The 18,821-nt window shown below is 42.9% G+C and overlaps 1 protein-coding gene across 1 annotated transcript in view; it reads right to left on the bottom strand.

Moving 5' to 3' along the window:
- MDGA2 (MAM domain containing glycosylphosphatidylinositol anchor 2) overlaps positions 1 to 18,821 on the bottom strand; it is a 557,209-nt gene that overhangs the window by 391,632 nt on the left and 146,756 nt on the right. Inside the window, exons 3-4 of the mRNA XM_019519874.1 lie at positions 16,984 to 17,180; positions 9,457 to 9,589 (exon numbers count right to left, since the gene is read on the bottom strand). Of these exons, the coding sequence (XP_019375419.1) occupies positions 9,457 to 9,589; positions 16,984 to 17,180 (330 nt within the window). The remainder of the gene's footprint in view (positions 1 to 9,456; positions 9,590 to 16,983; positions 17,181 to 18,821) is intronic.

The following is an 18,821-nucleotide window of genomic DNA, read 5'->3' as shown; positions in this document are numbered from 1 at the left end:
CATTATGCTGCCACAATTACCGTTATAGGTTAATGCCCATCTTGGAGTTTCATTTATAAACGCTGATGCTAAAGTACCATAGATTAGGGATCAGCACACAGTAAAATCTCCCTGCCTCGCTAGTCTTCACTCAGCGCCCGAAGGGAACGATTGTCGGCAATGCCAAATAAAGTTATCGGGTTTCTTTTCACATCTCTGTACCTGGCCTACCTTCATCCTCTGTCATTCAGCATTTTATATCCTTATGCCATGTGCCCTGCTTCCGCTAGGCATGTTCTTCTCTGCCCATTCCCCCCACCACTTTCTCCTCTGATGTCTAGGGGTTGCAATACTCGTCACCCAAAAGAGAATCTGACCCCAAATGTATGTGCACGAGTGAATATACGTATACACACACACAGATGGAGACATCCCCCCCCCACACCACCCTCTTGCTGGGGGTCTTGTGTTAACCCTCTCATATCTGTAGCTATTGGTTGAGCACTATATCTCGTCTCCAAAGCAACAAGTGAGCTGTTAGTAGCATCTGGATGAGGCAGCTTGGCCCCCTCCTGCCCCCAGGAACAGGGGCAGGGAGCAGAGTCTGGAGGAGCGCTGGGAAGCCCAGTGACCCTGGCAGCTGCCACCGCAACAGCAATGTGCACAATGAGAGCTGGGCAGGAGCCCACAGCTTGTGTGCTGCCCATGGACAGCCCTGGTGGAGACAAATTGGGGAGTCCAGCAGCATGTAACAAAAATCACCGGAGGCCTCAGAAATAAGGACAAACTTTCTCACTATGAGGGTGGTGAGCCACTGCCACAGGCTACTCCAGGAGGCTGTGAAATTTCCATCCTTAGGAGTTTAAGAGAAGTTTAGACAGGCACTAGGTTGGGATCGTGCAATCAGGGATGATCCTGGCATGGGCAGGCAGTTGGATGTCATAACGCCCTAAGGTCCCTTATTTTTCTATGACTGTATGGTGGACGGCCTGGTTGCACCACAAGATGACAATCAGAATCCACCATTTCTCAAAGACCACCATGATTTCTTACCCAGCACATAAATGAATAGACATGTGGGGCCCAGGGCAATTCACAGATGAGATGTAGACCATTTAGGATGCTCTCGTAGGACACCAGTAATCTGAGGACCATGATTCAGGAACCACTGACTACATTCAAGAAGAAATGAGGATAGGTAGCCTCCATTAAGCCTTTGTTTTGTGGGTGCCCAGAACTGAGTGTCAAGCCCCTTTTTATGGTGCCTAAAAACAGATGTAGTAGCCAAACCTCAGTGTGGCCTGCTTGCAAAGTTCCCCTTTCCTCCTGAAATATTCCATAGGATTAAAGAAGTTCACTTCAAAAGCCAGCAGTAAGGTTTTGGGGAACAGCAGTTGGAACTATATTAAAGACGACCCCAAATCCAGGTTAACTAAAGCACTTTGGGGAGCGGTGAGAGCAAAATGGAAGTTTCAAAACAATGCAAGAGTACATAGTTTCATAGTTTCTCATGAGTGAGGCAAGTTGTCCACGGTTGATGTACAGATGGAGATTAATTAAAGTCTGGCTCTAGACATAGATCTGTCCACACCTAATAATAAAAAAGGTGTGCATTGTGCACTGAATCTGACTAACCACTTTGGCAATTCTTTCTCGAGTCTGACAGCAGTCAGCAACAAGTCACACATTTGTGATTCACATCAAAGATACGCGCGTAGCACTCTCAATCATCTCAGTGCTTTTTACACTTGCACATACTGTCCCTGCCCCAAATTGTTTGCAATTCAAACTGAGTTGCCAGGGGACTGTGCAGAGCTAAAGCAGAAGCATATTCTAATCTGTGACCCCGTGCTGATGTTCTCTGAACCTAAGAGCAGATTTAGGTCTCTCCTGATGCCTGTGATGATTGCCTCAGATAGATATTGCGCTGGAAGGGCAGAGGTGTCTCTCTCCCTGGAGCAGCAGCTGCTAGATCAATGACATCTGACGCAGAAGCATGGGCAAATTGAAATGCGCCCAAAATACTTAGACTCAGCCTCTGGAACAAAGAAAAAAAATTCCACAGCTGGATTTATGGGTTACTAGGTATCAAATGAAAACAGGACATAAAACTTTAATAGCTATATCAAAGGCGAGCCAGAATGGCACGGCCCCAACAGCTCTGTGATGGATGGGCTGCACTAACAAGCGAACAGACCTTGTTTATTCCAGCCTAGTCAGGGTCGTGTAGGAGATTTATACCGGATTAAGCTGGGTAATGTAAGTAAGACAGAAAGAAAGAAAAGGAAAGAAAAAAACCAAAACCCTGCACTTTTCATTTTCCAATAAGATTTAGTGATAAGAAAGGCCCTACCTTTTAAAAAGGTGCATGTATACTTAAGTCTAGGCACTGTAAATAGTCCTCTTAAAGTCAATGGAACAAGCAAGGGCATAAAAAAGAAGTTTTTGTAGGAGCAGAGCTAATGTTTCTGTAAGCTGTCTTTGGCCTTTGATAGTAAACAGTGAAGAACAGTGGATAAGAGCAAGTGAGATCATCATTACTATTCATTAACCTTCCTTACTGACGTATCACATACAAGGTCCTTCCTTTCACTACCTCTTTAACAAAAAAGCACCCCAAAAATCACCCTTTTCTTCCCAACATGAGCCTCCTATGAACAGAGGCTGCCCACTGTGTCAGTGAGTATTAACAAGTCTTTGCCTACTAAAACAAGATCCAGCAATGGGCCAGATTTTCAAGCCGGGGGGTCCTTAAGCTTGTGTATACTCCGTGATGCCCTTTTGTGGGAAGCAACCCTCACTGTGCACACACCTGAAGAAGTGCAGCCCTATAGGGTGGGTTGAGGAATGTAGCCAAGGGTGGGCAGAAGTGCAAGTGAACCCCCGTAGATTTGAGAGCATGATTCCTGATACACAACACGCATCGTTCCAGTTCAGACCCAGCTCTGTAAGGTGACCTATGAGAGCTCACTCCCTCATTCATGCAGAGCTCCCTTTACTTCCACTTGTATTGCATTAAGGTACATGGGCCTGCTTGCACGATGTTTGCTAAAAGTGCACCCTATGAACTCTGCTTAAGCCTGAAAGTCCTAGCAGATTTCTTCCTCTCACACTAAATTATCAGGTTACATCAAACCAGCTTTGAATTCAAGAGCATGGAAAACAAATGAGTGTGAAGTTACACTTTACACTGAAACCACACTAAGGGCAGTTAAAATGTGTCCGCACACTACAGATGTAATAAGATAAGTGCCATCTGAGCATCTCAAAGTTATGTCACTTCAGGTGAGGGTTAACTCTGGGCTGTGCTACCCAGCTCATGTTAGGGTAACTTCACTTCTGCTCCACAGAGATAAAAGTAGCAATGTTCAGTCCTCCAGGATCCCAGCACTCCTCCTACCCAGCGCAGGGGTGTCCTGGGTCCTAGCCACACCCTGCTCACAAGCCCTTTAGTGACAAGTCAGAGCCACGCAGGCAAGAAATGCCATTAACCCTTAATGTACGACTACTCACAGGACATTGTGACTTTAACAGCACTTAACATCCATAGATTTAGTACGGTCTGAGCGTAGCTTCACCCTGAGAAAGCCCAGGATTACAATTCATTCCCATCTGCAACAGTGTCCTTGTGAGTAAGGCAGGAACCAACTGGAGGCATTTTGTTTAAAACAGAACATCCCTGAAAAAGCAGTGTGTAGCCCAGACTTCATTGTAGAAAGAAGGGCATTGCTATTTCCTCTTTTATAAACCCTACAAAATGCAGCATGTACGGGACACAGTGACAATATCTAAAACATACCGCTTTCAGTGAGCACCTCTAGCATGTCATTTTGACTCAGCATAAGTATCTATAATTAGTTACTAGATTTCTCTACTATCCAGCTAATTCCACCCACTGTCAGGATTCAGCTCTGACTATTACAACGGCTATATTTCTTATCTCATGACTTCAGGCCTTTGCAGAGCATGCTCGTGCACTGATGTCAGATTCCTGGAGAGTGCAATGCAATGTGCAGATGAATATTTATTTTCCAAATTACATCATTCTCTAGTGCTGTGTTGTTGTGAATAAACTAGGACACAATGAGTTAAGCAAAAGAGAATGGCATTTTTGGGGGAGAGAAATTAGAAGGAGATAAAAGCTTTTTTCAATTTGATTCCTACTAAAGTGCCAGTTTAAGCTGTGATTCTGCTGAATGATGCTATGCAGCTAAGAGACACAGACTGGAAGCGTTCCTGGTCTTTCCCACCGCCCCCTACCCCAACCTCCCCCTTGGCAGACTTCTTTTTGGAGGTAGTCTGAATCCAACCATCATATTCCATTTTAGTCATGACATCTGCAATCTAACCAGGCTGATTTGGCTAAGCCACACTAATACATATTTTCAAATGAAGTCCTGCCACTGAGAAAGCTTTGTAGATTAAGATCAAAACTTCCATTTGATTTTTAATCAATCGTGTTAGAGCCAAAAATGATGTGAGGTGTAGAATTTCAGTATGTGAAACGCTCTTGTTTCCCATTTAACCCTATCAGCATTTTGCAGACACTTCATGCATGTCAAACCAGAAACCCAGTGCGCCCATGGGTGTATATGCTGTTCCTCCCTAATCCCTTCAAATGAACAATGCCGTGTTTAAAGGCTCCCATATTTGTCTCCACGTATACCAGTGCATCTGAGCATTCAGAGTTAGCAGCACTAAGTCACCTTTCTCTAGCTCTCAAGATTAAACAGTGAGTCACACGTAGGCTGTTAACAGATGCATTTTAATATTACCTGTCAATAATTCATGCTTGAGATAGAGCAGAATGAAGGTTGTGTACATGATCCTTGCACAGTTTCCTTCGGGTGCAAATCATTTCTTTACCTAGCCCTAGTCTAGGGTGGACCAGGATATTAGCAGACAAGTGCTTGGAAGTGGGCAAAATGCATAAATGAGTAGGCTATGATGACCTGGGTTGGGGGCAGAAACAAGGGATGAGGCATAGGCACCTTAGGGGCAGTCTTTGGTGGGGCCGGCTGCTCTGTGACAACATACAGTCTGCCCCTTTCTATTGCTTTAGTGCATCTCTGCATTTAAGCCCCTCAGGCAACATGGGTCCCTGCTGGGATGCTTTGGGGAGACAGCTCTCAGGGCCTTGTTACACCTTATGCCTTAAGCTGCATGGATATTAATCCACTTAGAGATGTTCAGCTTAGTAAAGCAGTCACAGCTTAAAACAAAAAAAAATTCTGGCTGTCATTCACCTGCACAATTGTGACTTGCCACTAGAGACTTGGTGATCAGGGGCAGGATTAGGAGCCTATGTAAAAAGGGACTCGATCCTTTTTTCCTCTGAGCTCATCCCCCACACTGCTGCTGGCCAGGCACTGCCTGAGCACTGAGGAGCCCCATCTTCCCCACTGCCTCCCCCTCCTGCCAGCATAATCAGCAAGTCAGCCTTGATGGCTACAGTGGCCATGGGGTCCAGGATTGCAGCATCTGCTTTGCCCAGTGCCCCCAGGGAGTGAGGTGCTTGGGCATGCCTGGCCCCTCTGCATCCTGGTGTCCCTGCTTGCCCTGACCCACGAGAGGCCACTGCATCATGGGATGCTGGAGGAGTTCAACTTCAATAGAATAGGTCTAGAGAGTGGCCACAATTTAATCTTGCTTAAGGAGCAAGATTATGGACATTAGAGACAAACCTGTGGAGGGGTGCAACTTTAAACCAAATAACAAGTGCTTTAAGTCACTTAAAGGTGTTACTATGCGGCCAATTCAAGGGTTAAGAGCTCAAGCAGCTGCCTAAACTTACTGTGTAACAAAGCTCTGACATTACACGTTTTGTTCTGCGATGAGGCAGCACTGTCTACATGTAGAGCATGGAGTCAGGCAGATTGGATTCTCGTCTTGACTCTGCCCTCGACCCACCGTGTGGTCTCAGGCAAGTCACCTCCTTTCCCTCCACCTTGTTTCCCCTGTCCACCTTCTCTATGGAGACTGTGAACTCAACCCAGAAGGAACAGGCTTTTGTCTGCTCACACAGGGCCTAGCACAAAGGGCTCTGAGCTCGTTTCCTGCCTTGAGGTGCAATTGTACAACAAATGACCTAATAAATAAATAGGACAATAAAGAACCTAATCGCTAAATGCCCCTGTGTAATGGGTGCATGTGAGCGGTTGTATACCTGCAAGCTGTTTATAGCTCCTCTCTCTATTTCTGTTTTAGAGCTGAGCTGCACTGGAAGGAAATCATTAACTGGATTAAGAGCATGACAATGCCAAATTTACTTCCACTCCTGTCGTGCATACAGGCATATGATGTTGTGTCCAAGACTACACAGAGTCATGAAGAACAGATGTAATTAAGCCATTGGTGTTGATCAAGTGGGTGTGAATGTACCTAATTGCACCTATGTGTAATGCTTTAAACCTGAATTATGTCTGATGTATACTAATGAATGCATGTTTGTTTGATGGCATCTGCTTAATTATTTTTTCTAATTAATAAAGGAGAACCAGGAAGAAAGTTTCAGTCATACAATACTTCCTATTGGTTCTAACACAGTAATGGATCATTATTCTGGTGATGCCACAACAGACAATCAAATAAGCGATGGGACGCATTAAACATGGAAAACAAAAAGCTCATAGATCTAATCTGGCAGGTTGTGTTTAATAGGAAACTAGGCTACTTACTCACCCAAAGAAGTGCCTGATGGTCTCCAAATTAACCTCTCGACTCAGATGTGTGCACAGGAATTTAGATGGATGAAAGAGCCCATGCCAGCAGAAGAAGCAGCAAAAGATAAACCTGCACTTTCTCAATGAGAGGCCTGCTCCACTGAAATTACTCACTACCCCTAACAGTCCCAGTCACATACTTGACTACCCCTTCATAGTCCAAACGTTCCTCATTTCCATCCAAATTTTCCTTTTTGCAGCTTGAGGCCATTGCTCCAGTCCTGTCTCCTGTGACCACAGAGAAAAGCCCAACTCCACCCTCTTTATAATCAACCTGCAGGTATTTGAAGACTTATCAAATCCCTCCTCCCCCCACCACAAATACACACACCTTCTTTCCCAGATTAGATACCACTTGTTAGCTGTTTCAGCCTTTCCCTAGAAGTCCTGCTTCCCAGGTCTCTAATACTTTTGTCATTCTGCCTTGGACTCTTTCCAATCTGTCCACATCCTTCTTGAAGTGAGGTGCCCAAAACTGGACACAGTACTCTAAGTGAGGCTTCACCAGTGCCCAGTAAAGTACATGAATCAGTTGGGTCGATCAACAGGGATGCATCAGAAATTATAACATACCCTGCACCACTCTGGAACATCCTCTGGGTGCCAGGCCAGCCAGTGAGACTGAGCATCCCTGATCTGAGCATGCCCTGCGATAGGGAGCTCTGCCAATGAGTCCCTCAGTCAAAGAAAACTTGAGAAATCATGAAACTCTTTGCACATCTCACACATTTCTGGACCCACCAACCCAATTCATTGTAGGAAAATAATGGAAACCCATGGCTTGTACCAACATTAGCAGCCATGTGCTATCATCCATCATATCTCTAATGTTGTTATAACCTTTGACAAAAACTCTTCTGCCACTTTTGGTCCTGAAAATAGATACATGAAGAACAGTCCAATCATTGGCAATGCCAAAGACGCATTTTCACTGCATAATAAAGGACTGACCTGAAATTCACCTGCAACCACTTGCATTAACTAAATATAGCAGGAGCCTATACAAATGACCACATTTATCTGCCACTTTATAGCCACTCTGTTCCTTTTTCAGATTTTGTGTCTCCTGTCGACATATCTCTACAATGCACATGTGTGAATACGCCTAAAAAGACAACAAATATGCAGGCAAAAACTGATTTGTAAGGACCCATATAATCAAAGTCTGCTCTTCTACATAAATCTAGACTAATGCTACTTAACTTCTATGTGGTTATACAAGAGCAAATGAGGACTTTACTCTCTTGTCAATTAAAAAGTACATTAGTTCTTAATTAAGTATTGCAGTAGTTATTTAATCATGACTCTGAAGGTGACTGCAGCCTCCCGGTTGGATGCTCATGCAGATTTCAGTGAATCCTTTTGTGCTTTACACAATGACTACTGAACAGAACGGAGCCCTTAGGCTACAACACTACATATGTCACTTCCATTTTTCCATTAGAAATACCAAAAGGAGTTGTGGGTAACACTCTGAAGCCAAGCCCGGAGAGCAGAAATAATGCAAGACATGCAAATCTAAATGCAAAAGTACACTTCACCTAAGCTCTTCCTGGTGACCTCCATCCAGGTTCAACTGGTAGCTTTGTTCATGTCTCTCAGTTCTCAATTTGTAGCAACATGCTTTACTAAAGGAGACCCTGACGTAATGTGCAGATGTCCAAACACTTTGGCATGGCTGCACAACCAAATAGGGATGTGTTGAACTGTGAGTACACCAGCTCTCATCTCCCATGATTCACCACTGTTGTGGGAATCCCATCATGCACCATGGTCCTCCATCAGGGAGAGGACAGAGATGCATCGTATAATATGCAGTCCAGCCCCCAGTGGTAGAAAATGGAGCTCTGGGGAACACAAACTACATTTCCCAATGAGGGAGCTTGAGGAGATGTGGAAGAGCCTCTAGCTGGCTTGGGACAACCCATGTTGATGTGATGCACTGAAACGTTTCTATGAGGGTTGACCAGACCCCAAACAGAATATATCACTTCAGTTTTCCCAACATAAAATCAAAACAGTTTGGTAAATGCAAAACCTCCTGTGAAAAGTTTCACTTTTGCCCTAGCTGCAATAAAACATTGTGAAGGAAAAATCCTGACCAGCTCTCTAAGGAACCCAGAGGGTGTATAAGAAAACATTTTACTCAGAGTCCACACTATGTTGTAATACCCTTATTCTGGTTGAACCCTACTTGATTTCATAAACTGACTTTAAAGCAGCCCTGAAGAATAATAAGGGAACTTTTGAATTTTCCCCCAATGTCAAACCCCAGTAAAAAATCCACAGCTGCCCCCTAATGTCTCAAGGGCTGAACCAAAATCCGTAATCTAGGTGCACTCCATCTCCATTTGCTACTTCTTCCCACCTCTGCCAGACACAGCCTGATACTGGGAGCATCTACACATGTGCTTTAATGCGCATTAGCCTATTTTAATGAGCATTAAAGTGTCACTAAAAACAAACAAACCGTGCACTTTTGCTAATGTGCATTAAAGCATTGCTAAAAACCATGCTCTTTAGTTAATGAGCATTTAGATAAGCTAATGCACATTTTCCTAGTACCTCACAATGGAAGTACTTGATTTAATGCACATTAACTAATGTGTGTTAATGCACATGGAGATGCACAATGGTGCAGCTGCCTGCAGTGATACAGATTATAAACAAGAGCACAATCCTGTGTAGTCTGCTTCTTAGGAAGACAGCGTAGAGGGCAGACTCAAGTGGGAGAGTGGATTGTTACATAGAATACCTGTTTTATTGGAGAGTCTAAACGACACCATCTTGTCGGGGATGTTGCACACATTCCTCACCGAAGCGATGCAGCTGTAATTAGCGTAGTCCTGAGGTCGAAGATTCTTTAGTTTCAGAATCTTTGTTTCCCCCTGTGCACATTAGAAAGGGCAGGTAAGGAAGAGATTAAGTCAAAGGAAAAGGCAGACTTCCAGGTGACAAAAGCATTGCACTGTGATGGCTAAGTAGATGCAGGTGCTAGACTGCAAGGCTGATTTTAACTAACTCATTTCCACATGCAGGGCATGCCTACACACTCGTTAATGCACCACAATTACAATGTGTTAAGTTTAGTACCTGTAATCACAGGGCATTTCTACACATGCACATGCTGCAGTAGCAGGGGCTGAAGCACATGGCATCGTATAAGCAGCAAAATGCGTGTCAGCGCTGAGAAAATGGTGGTGGGACACTGTTGAGCTAAAACGCATTGTAGGTGCTTTAGGGTTCAAAAGCACACCACCACCATTTTCTGTGCATTGACATGCATTTTGTGTCGTTATACAACTGCCCCGAAGTGCAATGCATGTCTGCTCACGTATGGAGCAGATTCGATTAATCAAGACTGCTCCAACCCGCTGGATTGCCGGCACATCCCTGCACAAAAATGCCTGTGTATAAATGCCCGCCGGTACTAACTTAATGCTCCATAATTGGTGCTACTGCGAATTAGCGCAGGCACATGCTTTTTAAATGACACCAGTGCACAGTAGACTAATTCTGCGGTGCATTAGCAGTTTTTTTCGAGCTGCACTAATGAGCAGTAGAACTAGTCTACTGCGCCATTAACATCTCATGTGGACATGCCCACAATGGTGTGGGATTTTTTTGGTCCCCATTTACTGTTTAAAAAAAAAAGGAAGTAAGAGGAAAGAAGCCTTTGTTTTAGAAGCAACTCTGAAGCCATCATGTTTACTGCACCTCACATCAGGTAAAAGTAACCCCACTGAGAACCCCCCCACCCCCAACTTAATCAAAAACCAGAAGCTGCTGTAAAAAAATAAAATAGTAAAATTAAAAAATCCTGTTGTTTTCCTTTTTAAATCATCTTCTCCGATGATTTTATTTTTAGACAGTATTTATGTAAATTATGGTGCAATGATCTGAAACAGAGTATTTAATAAAGGAGTCCTTTTCAAGAGAAACTGAAGAAAATTATAGTATCTAAGCAGGAGATTTTCATATAAAATGCTATAAGAATTGGGCATAACAAGACCAGAAACATTTGGAGGAAAGGAAAAAAAAAACTTTAATGAAAAAAGTAGGCAAAATCTTAGACTATTGTTAGTTAAGATCCAGGTGTTTATGTTTCCTTGACAAAGCGATATCAGATGTGATCAGAAAAAACCCCCCAAAAACTGTTAAACACAAAGACTTGCTTTTAAATCGAGAACAAAAACAAAGACATCATGGAGCAGCAACAACAACAAAAACATTTCAACGTGAAGCAAGGCAGACGGGGAAAAAAATAAAATAAAAACCCACGGCAGTTTGAGCACTATAACATATTTATGGTAATTTTCTTTCAGTTAGCACAACAGTGTGCCACGGATACACCAAATAAAATAAAGCTGTATTGAAACATGCATATACAATTAATTTTAAGCACAGAAATAAAAACATATTTCAAGCTTTGCATCTGCTCTTCAGACTACCCACTTCCAGCATATCTGAGCTGACACCGGCCAACTAGAAGGAGAAGACAAATCCTGGTGGCCCCAGCCCTCCGTGCAAGAGGGGGTAAAGTTACAGATGTTTAGCTTCTGCTTGTTATGGGGGAAGAGCGCACAGAGGATCAGCTACCAGGGGGAAACTGAAGTGGGATAAAGCCCTACCCCACTTCGGCCTTACACTAAGGAAAGGCTCTGCCATGTAGGATGCCCAGGTTATGCACAAATGCAACATTAAGCCATTGCCAAAGGTGGGCTAGGAAGGAATTTGCTGTTCAGGGGCTGAACTCGTGAAGTCGTTTAGCCTGTCCACTCCAATGCTGCCTTAGGACTAGACTATTGCAGCTTTTAAACCTGATGGAGACAGAACTGTAACTTCCACTCAGCAAGGGAACAGAGAAGACAAATGAAACAGAGCACATGAGCTGTCAGCCCTATATTGTTAAAGCGCCATAATTATTCACCTGTCCCACTAACGCGAATAAAAGCTCTGAGTAAATTAAGTAAGAATGGGACCACACATGGAAAGAGAGAAAAAACATTAGACAGCTCTTATAAGATTTCCACTAGATTGTGGAAAATATCGCCTGGTGTATTGTTTTAATTAAACCAAAGGGCGGCATACACATCACTTGCATAGGGTTAAATGAGAAGGGGATGGATGGCCAACTGGGCTAGCAACACTCAAAACCCCTGTACATGTCTTAATCAGCAAAATGTGAAGGAAATAAAAGAAAAGTGCATGGGGCTAGGACAGGGAAGTGCTTGCCTAAAAGCAATCTGAGAGTCCAGTACCAATCATATACTACCAGGCTTCACTATACCGTGCAATTAGTCCTACCTAAGCTGCTAGGTTAAAATTAAGGACAAACTGTTTAAGCATCTGCAGTATCCAGTTTTCACATTAGACCCTCCAAAGGCACACAACAATAAAATACACAGGCCAAAAAAACTTATCTTAAACAGAGGATAATTTAGGCCAACCCAAGCGGGCTTCAGATTAGGCAAAGGAAACAAATTTACTGAACCGGATGGAGATCAGGTCCATGGCAAGTTTTGCATGTTTAAGCATGAGCTGGAAATTCCTTGCTGAAATTGTGGACAGATCCCACAACTTCATTGTGGATTATGTTGTGTGAATTGCCATGATTTGTTAAAAATAATTTTAGTTGATTTGTGTAATTAGTCTAATTACGCCTAATTACATAATTAGTGTAAATACAGCAAATGTAATCCTGTAATTGAACTGTGCAATTACAATATGTAATGACAAGGATGAAAATCCTGAGGGAAAAAAAAATGTGCAGCAAGTTTATGGTTTTGAAAAAAAAGTCCAGTAATTCAGCTGTTTTTTCCATGAGCGCGTGCAGGTTTCCTACACAGCAGCTGAGTTAAGTAATCCTTGACGTGGACTGAATTGCTAAAAGAAATGCTTTCAAAGTTGAAAGCTATTTTTTGAGTTACAGGGTCCCTAAAATGCCAGGCCATCGCTGTGTTACATCTTAATAATGGGATGTTTAAACTCAAGTGGCTTATGCTTCGATTTCTATTACTTAATGAAATAGGAAGGTCAAAAGAAACAGGGCAAACAGTGGAAATGTGAATACGATATATTGCTTTTTCTGCCCTCTTCCCTCTCTTTCTTTGGCTGTCATAGCAGAGAAAAGTTAAAATATTGCATGCATTTGTTGTCCTTGCAGCGGGCTGACAATCCAGCCTCAAACATATGCATTTGACAGCCCTTTTCCTGTTGATATCTCAAGATACTTTAAATCCAAATATCTCATATCCCATTGCACACGGACCCTTGCCGTTTCCTACCACGCCATCAGGAGAACCAATTATGCAAGAATATGCGTGAGGCATTTATGATGCTTGAACCTTTAATTACATTTTGTTCTCTTCTAAACATGTATCACATCTCATGTGCACACAGAGCAAGATACAGTAATTCAACCTGACCTCCAATAAATGTAGAAAGGTTATGGATAAGCTTCTGACTATTAACATGACAATCTGATTTATTCATTACTTCAACACAGGCAAAAATTGTACGGAGGACAGTCCCTGCAACCTAGAAACCATATTTAAGAAAAATGTGGGATGTAATTTAACATGACATATTTTATCATCCACTAAGAACTTATCTCATAAAGGAGATGATAATAAACATTTCCACATTATTAGTCAAGAATTCCCGCCTCAGAGGGGGCCTCTCACTTTTAATTAAACAGTCAAAAGACTCCCAGCTACACATCTGTGCTCACTTCCCCAGAAAACAAACCACAGATTCCCTAACCCAGTCCATACATGGTGAATTAAAAATAATCTCATTGCTTTCAGAAGCCCAATAACTCTACTACCCCAATCTAATTCTCATCTCAGCTAGGTTTCAGCCTGCCCATCTCTCTGTAGAATATCAAGCTATTTTAGCAATATAAAGCTGTCAGGTATAATAAAAAGCAAAAATGATGGTGCTCTCAAATCATTAGCTCAGAATTGTTTATGAAAGTTGCAGGTTGCTCTCTGCTCTGAGACTGATTTCCTGAGCAGCTTTTCATTTACAGCTTTGCTCACTGTTGTTTTGAATTTTGAAAATACACCCCACCCCTTTTTATTTTTATTTTTTGGAACTGCTGTCACTCAGGTTTGGCTGAAAGAAACAGGATCTGCTCCCTTTCGGACAAGGATTGCTCTACCGTCTTCAAAAAATACAAATGAATTCAAAAACTGGATTGGAGCGTTTTGATGGCCAACAAGCTTGGGTTCTTACAACCTCGTACATCACTAGAAACACTCTGGAGCAAACCACCTTTCTCCATTTTCCCAGCCCCTGCTTTAATGGAAAGGATGAATGTGGAACAAAACTCAAAATTAAAAAGGAGTGAAAAGTTACAATCAGAGAAGAGGATTGCAATAGACGTTAGCTTCTTCCAAAGTTTTTTTTAGCATTTCACTTCCTATGCACTGTCACTTCACACTAGTTAGGCTGGGGACATTTGGAAAACAGCTATGGCATCAGGGTCAGATCCTTACGTTTGTACAGCAGTGATTTCAAAGGAGTTACCCCTGCTGATATCTGCTGCTGATCTTGCCATCAGTGTTTAGGGAGTAGTACAATAATTTGAAAATAGAAAACTTACTCTGAACATGCTTATAAAAAAATATATCCAGAATATGATAGAAGTGCTTTCTCTTAGTATTTTCACACTAGGAAGGTAGTTCTCTCACTAGGAGGGCAATAAAGCACTGGAGCAGGCTTCCCAGTCTCCATCCTTGGAGGCTGTTAAGACCCAGTAGACAAAGCCTTGGCTGGGATGACGTAGTTGGGGCTGGTCCTGCTTGGAGCAGGGGGTTGGACTAGATGTGACCCCCTGAGTTCCCTCCCAAACCAAATTTTCTGTGATTCTGTTTATCTCAGCATGCATCTGCTTCTCTCAGACCTGAAGAAGGACCTTTGATGCTCAAAAGCTTATCCAACCACTCTGCCACATATACAGTTGATTCAATAAAATACATCACAAAAAATCCTTGCCTCCGAGACATTTCCTGGACCATCACAGTAACAGCACTGCAACACAACTATAGAAATATATACGCTCAGGGTCTGGACAGATGGTCACATACTCCAGCGTAACCCATATCGTTTTTCTATACCAATGTAAATAGCATTTGAATCAGGAATACACAGATGGGCAAAACCCTGAGATAGTGCATGCAGTAAGAGACATTACTGTGACATCCTGCTAGGCAGTAAAGTAGCAAGTAATAGGCTGCTTGCCTTCGGCAAATGACTCCCCCAGGATGGACAGAGCTAACACCAAACCCAGTGTATCCTACACCAGTAGAGTTTTCCCCTCATCCTTTCAGGAGAAATCATCCATTTGACTGGCGAAGATTACCCTAATTTAGGGGTTGCCTGTCTGCTGCTTTTTTTTTTTTAATGCCACTTTCATGATGATGACACTGGTCATAGCTGTGTTTCCCATAGGCATGCACAACTTTCCTGCAGACTCAAAAGCATCCACGCTCCTGTCCTGTAGGGTATATAACCAACCTGGCATGCAGCCCAGGAAAAGCACTCCCTTTTATTCGGGGTATTTAGCTCTCTAGGGATAAAATTCAGAGAGGGGTGAATTTAGCTTAAAAGCTTATTTTTTTAATCTGTGGTCCATGGAGGCCTTGGGGTCTGCAGATTATATCTGAGGGGTCCATGAAAGATGTCTGTGATCAATCAAAATTATATGAATACCCACACTTACAATCCAAAGGGACTTCACCTGCATTTAAAGTTTCCAGAGAGGTCCATACCTCCATTCAAATTTTTTGGGGCGTCCACAAACCAAAGAAGGTTGAAAACCACTGGTCTAAAACACCATTTCTTTTCCCTTTGATATTAAGGACTAGAGTCCTCAAATGCATCTGGCTTCTATATCACAAAAACCCAGACAGGGCCTGTTAAGGATCTCAGGGTAGAAAATGAATGTCCATTTTTGTGCAGCTGTCTCATTATCTGAAAAATTAAACAAACTATATCTGACCAACTAAAGAGCCTCTTCCATAGTATTAGTCTCTGGGGTGGATAACAAAGAACCGCAATGACTACAGAGCACAAATCTTCTGGACTTTTCAAGGGGCTTTTGCTCTTAAATCACTCAGCTCTGAAATCACATTACTCAGATAACCTTGTCTCCATTAATAGCGAGTACTTTGGGGGGAAATTGTGCAAAGTTCTGCACTTTGGATGGAAGAATGCATGTACAAACTTGAGAATGACTGGCTAGACTGTGGTACTGTAGAGGATGACTTGGGGGTTGCAATGAGCTCAGCTTGCACCAACTGGGTGTTCTTGTTGCAAAAAACCCAGGAGCATCCTGGGTTGTACCAATGGGAATGCCACTTGTAAATCAAGGGAATTGTTTCTTCTGCTGTATTAAGCACTGAAGGGGCTTCACCTGCAGTACCATGTCCAGTTTTGGGTCCCACACCTCAAGAAGGATGTGGACAGATTAGGGCTAGAAGGGACCTCAGAAGGTCATGAAGTCCAACCCCAACAAGAGATTGTAAAGAGGCTAGCACAGAGCAACAACAAGTGATTAGGGGCTGGGGAATCAGATGCATCAGGAAAGGCTGCAAGAACTAGGGTTACTTAGCCTGGCGAAGGAAAGACTGAGGGGGGATTTGATAACAGTCTTCAAATAACTGAAGGGCCATTAGAGAGAGAGTGGAGATGGGCTTTTCTCTGTGACCACAGGGGAGAGGACTAGGAACAATGACCTCAGGCTGTAGCAGAGAAAACTTAGGTTGGCAAGGAGGAGGACGAGGGTAGTTAAGCACTGGAGCGGGCTGCCTAGAAAACATCTGGAATCTGCTTCCTTGGAAATGGTCAAGAGCTGGTTGGACAGACACTTGGCTGGGATGGTCCAGCCAGAGATGATACTGCCCTGCACAGTGGGCTGGACTAAATGACCTTGTGAGGTCCCTTCCAGCCCTACTCTCCTATGATCCTGTTGATCTTCACTGGCAGGAGGGGAGTTTCAAGGGATTAGATCCCAAGCTCTCACTGTATTACATGGCATCTGGCTTCTCATTCCCTCCGGCTCTTACATGTAAAACAAAACAACCTGATGAAAACCTCTGCAATATATAACAGGTATGTTGAGAAGAAGTGTGGGCAGGGTAGAGCAACACACACACAGTTTGAAATGTAAGGAGGGAATTTCTTTCCTACTGGGTTCATATTTAAGATGGAAGTAAAGGTGAAAGCACTGCGTAAAGGGAGAAAAAAAAAAGAAATACTGTACCTCGATTCCTACCTGGGTAAAGAAGGGTTCATAAATTTCAACTCCTTTGTCGGACCCCTGCAGCAATACCTCTTGACCACGCCGCCAGCTGTACCGAACGGGCGGATTGGAGTTGGCAACACACCTGAGAAACACCGTCCTCTCATAGTAGAACTGCTCTTTTGCTTCCCCTATGCTCTGATGAACTGTCACTATTGGATCATCCAGATCTGGAAACACAGAAACAACCCAGATGTAGTCACGGATTATAGAGTAGATAAAGTATTGACACGCAATTTGCAGGGAGGTGAAAGTTCAGATCTTCTTGGAAAACAGCAGGCAAGTCTCACGACAGGGGTGTCATTCGCCCAATCTTTGAAAATGGACTGGAAGATTTTTAGGGACAATTGTTTTGTGTCGGTCTATCCTTGTACGGCCCTGAGCCCAAGGAGGTTTTGGCGCGTGGTGATATTCCTAGGTGTTATAATAATATAATAGCGTATGACGATAACATTAAAAAACATTATTGTTATCTACTTGGTATTTCATTCAACACTTTCATTTTCACTTTTTCATTTTTTTTTTCCAGATTTCCTTGTCCTTTTTTTAAATCTTACTCAGATAAAATAACATTTGTCAAGTATCAGGAATAGTTCAGCTGTTTTAAATACACATCATGCCAGTGGTTTCCTGTTATTTTGTGAGAAAGCTGAACCCTTACTCATTCCTTGATGGCTCACACAAATGCATCCATGTTTCTTTAAAGCAGGGGTTCTCAACCCATGGCACGTGGGTTGCATGCAGCCCAATCAGCACACTGCTGTGGCTCATGTGACATCCTGTTAAATGGATACATGGGGAGTAAGTTGTGCACATGCGCTGCACGTAACACATTGAGAGCTTCAAGTGTGGCCCACTATAGCAAATAGCCACTGCTTTAAAGTAATAAAACAGAGTGTTTTAAGGAAGATTTTCCTTCTATTTCCAGCTACTAAATTGAAAATGAGGCTCTGGGTACTGCTCACTCCTATACAAGATACATTTCTTATAATTGCTTCTTCAGCAGCAGTTGAAATGAACACCCACCCCAAAAGAAAAGCAGGGCTTTCATGTTTGAAAAAGGAGTTGGGGGGAGGGGAGGGTTCCCTTGGAGCGTACCAAAAAAAAGCAAAGAATAAAAAGTTAACAGGTAATGACTATGATTTTTAGCTTGCTTTCAATAGAGGCAAAGTCGTATAACAGATACCAAAGGAAACAGTTAAAGATTTGGAAAGAAATGGAAAATGGGACAAAACACAACAGGGGGCTTATCGGAGGAGGATCGTGTCACACTAATCTTCCTGTGACAAGGAATGAGCTTCTTGGTTAAGGCTACTGCTTTTGCTATTTTGCCTAGTAGGAAATTACTGGCCAAACTGGAGAGGACAGGGAACAAGGTCATAATTATGAGGTGGAAAAGGAGCTGGTTCAAAGGGAGGTTATTTTGGAGGGTGAGTTATCTGAGTGGAGAGATGCTACCTAAAGCATCCCCATCCTGCTTAACAAGTTCATCAGCAACCCTGGCACTGGACCCAGATGCATCTTCATGAAATGTGTAGATGATGCTAAGCTGAGGGGTGTTTCCAATATAGAAGAGGACTAAATTAGTACCGAGAAACGAACTGAAATGAAGTTTAACAGGATGAAGTGCAAAGCCATGCACCTAGGGACCCGTAACAAGGGCTTGAGCTATAAATGGCAGTGCATAGATTAGAGACATTTTGAGAAGAAGAGGCATGTGGGTGCTGGTAGTTCATCACAGGATGACCATGAGCCATTAGTGCAACATAGCTGGTTAAAAAAAAAAAAAAAAAAAAAAAAAAAAAAAAAAC

Source organism: Gavialis gangeticus, unplaced genomic scaffold (assembly GCF_001723915.1).
Source record: "Gavialis gangeticus isolate Ggan-Ray unplaced genomic scaffold, GavGan_comp1, whole genome shotgun sequence".
Taxonomy (NCBI): Eukaryota; Metazoa; Chordata; order Crocodylia; family Gavialidae; genus Gavialis; species Gavialis gangeticus.
This window is presented reverse-complemented; position numbering and strand designations above follow the sequence as displayed.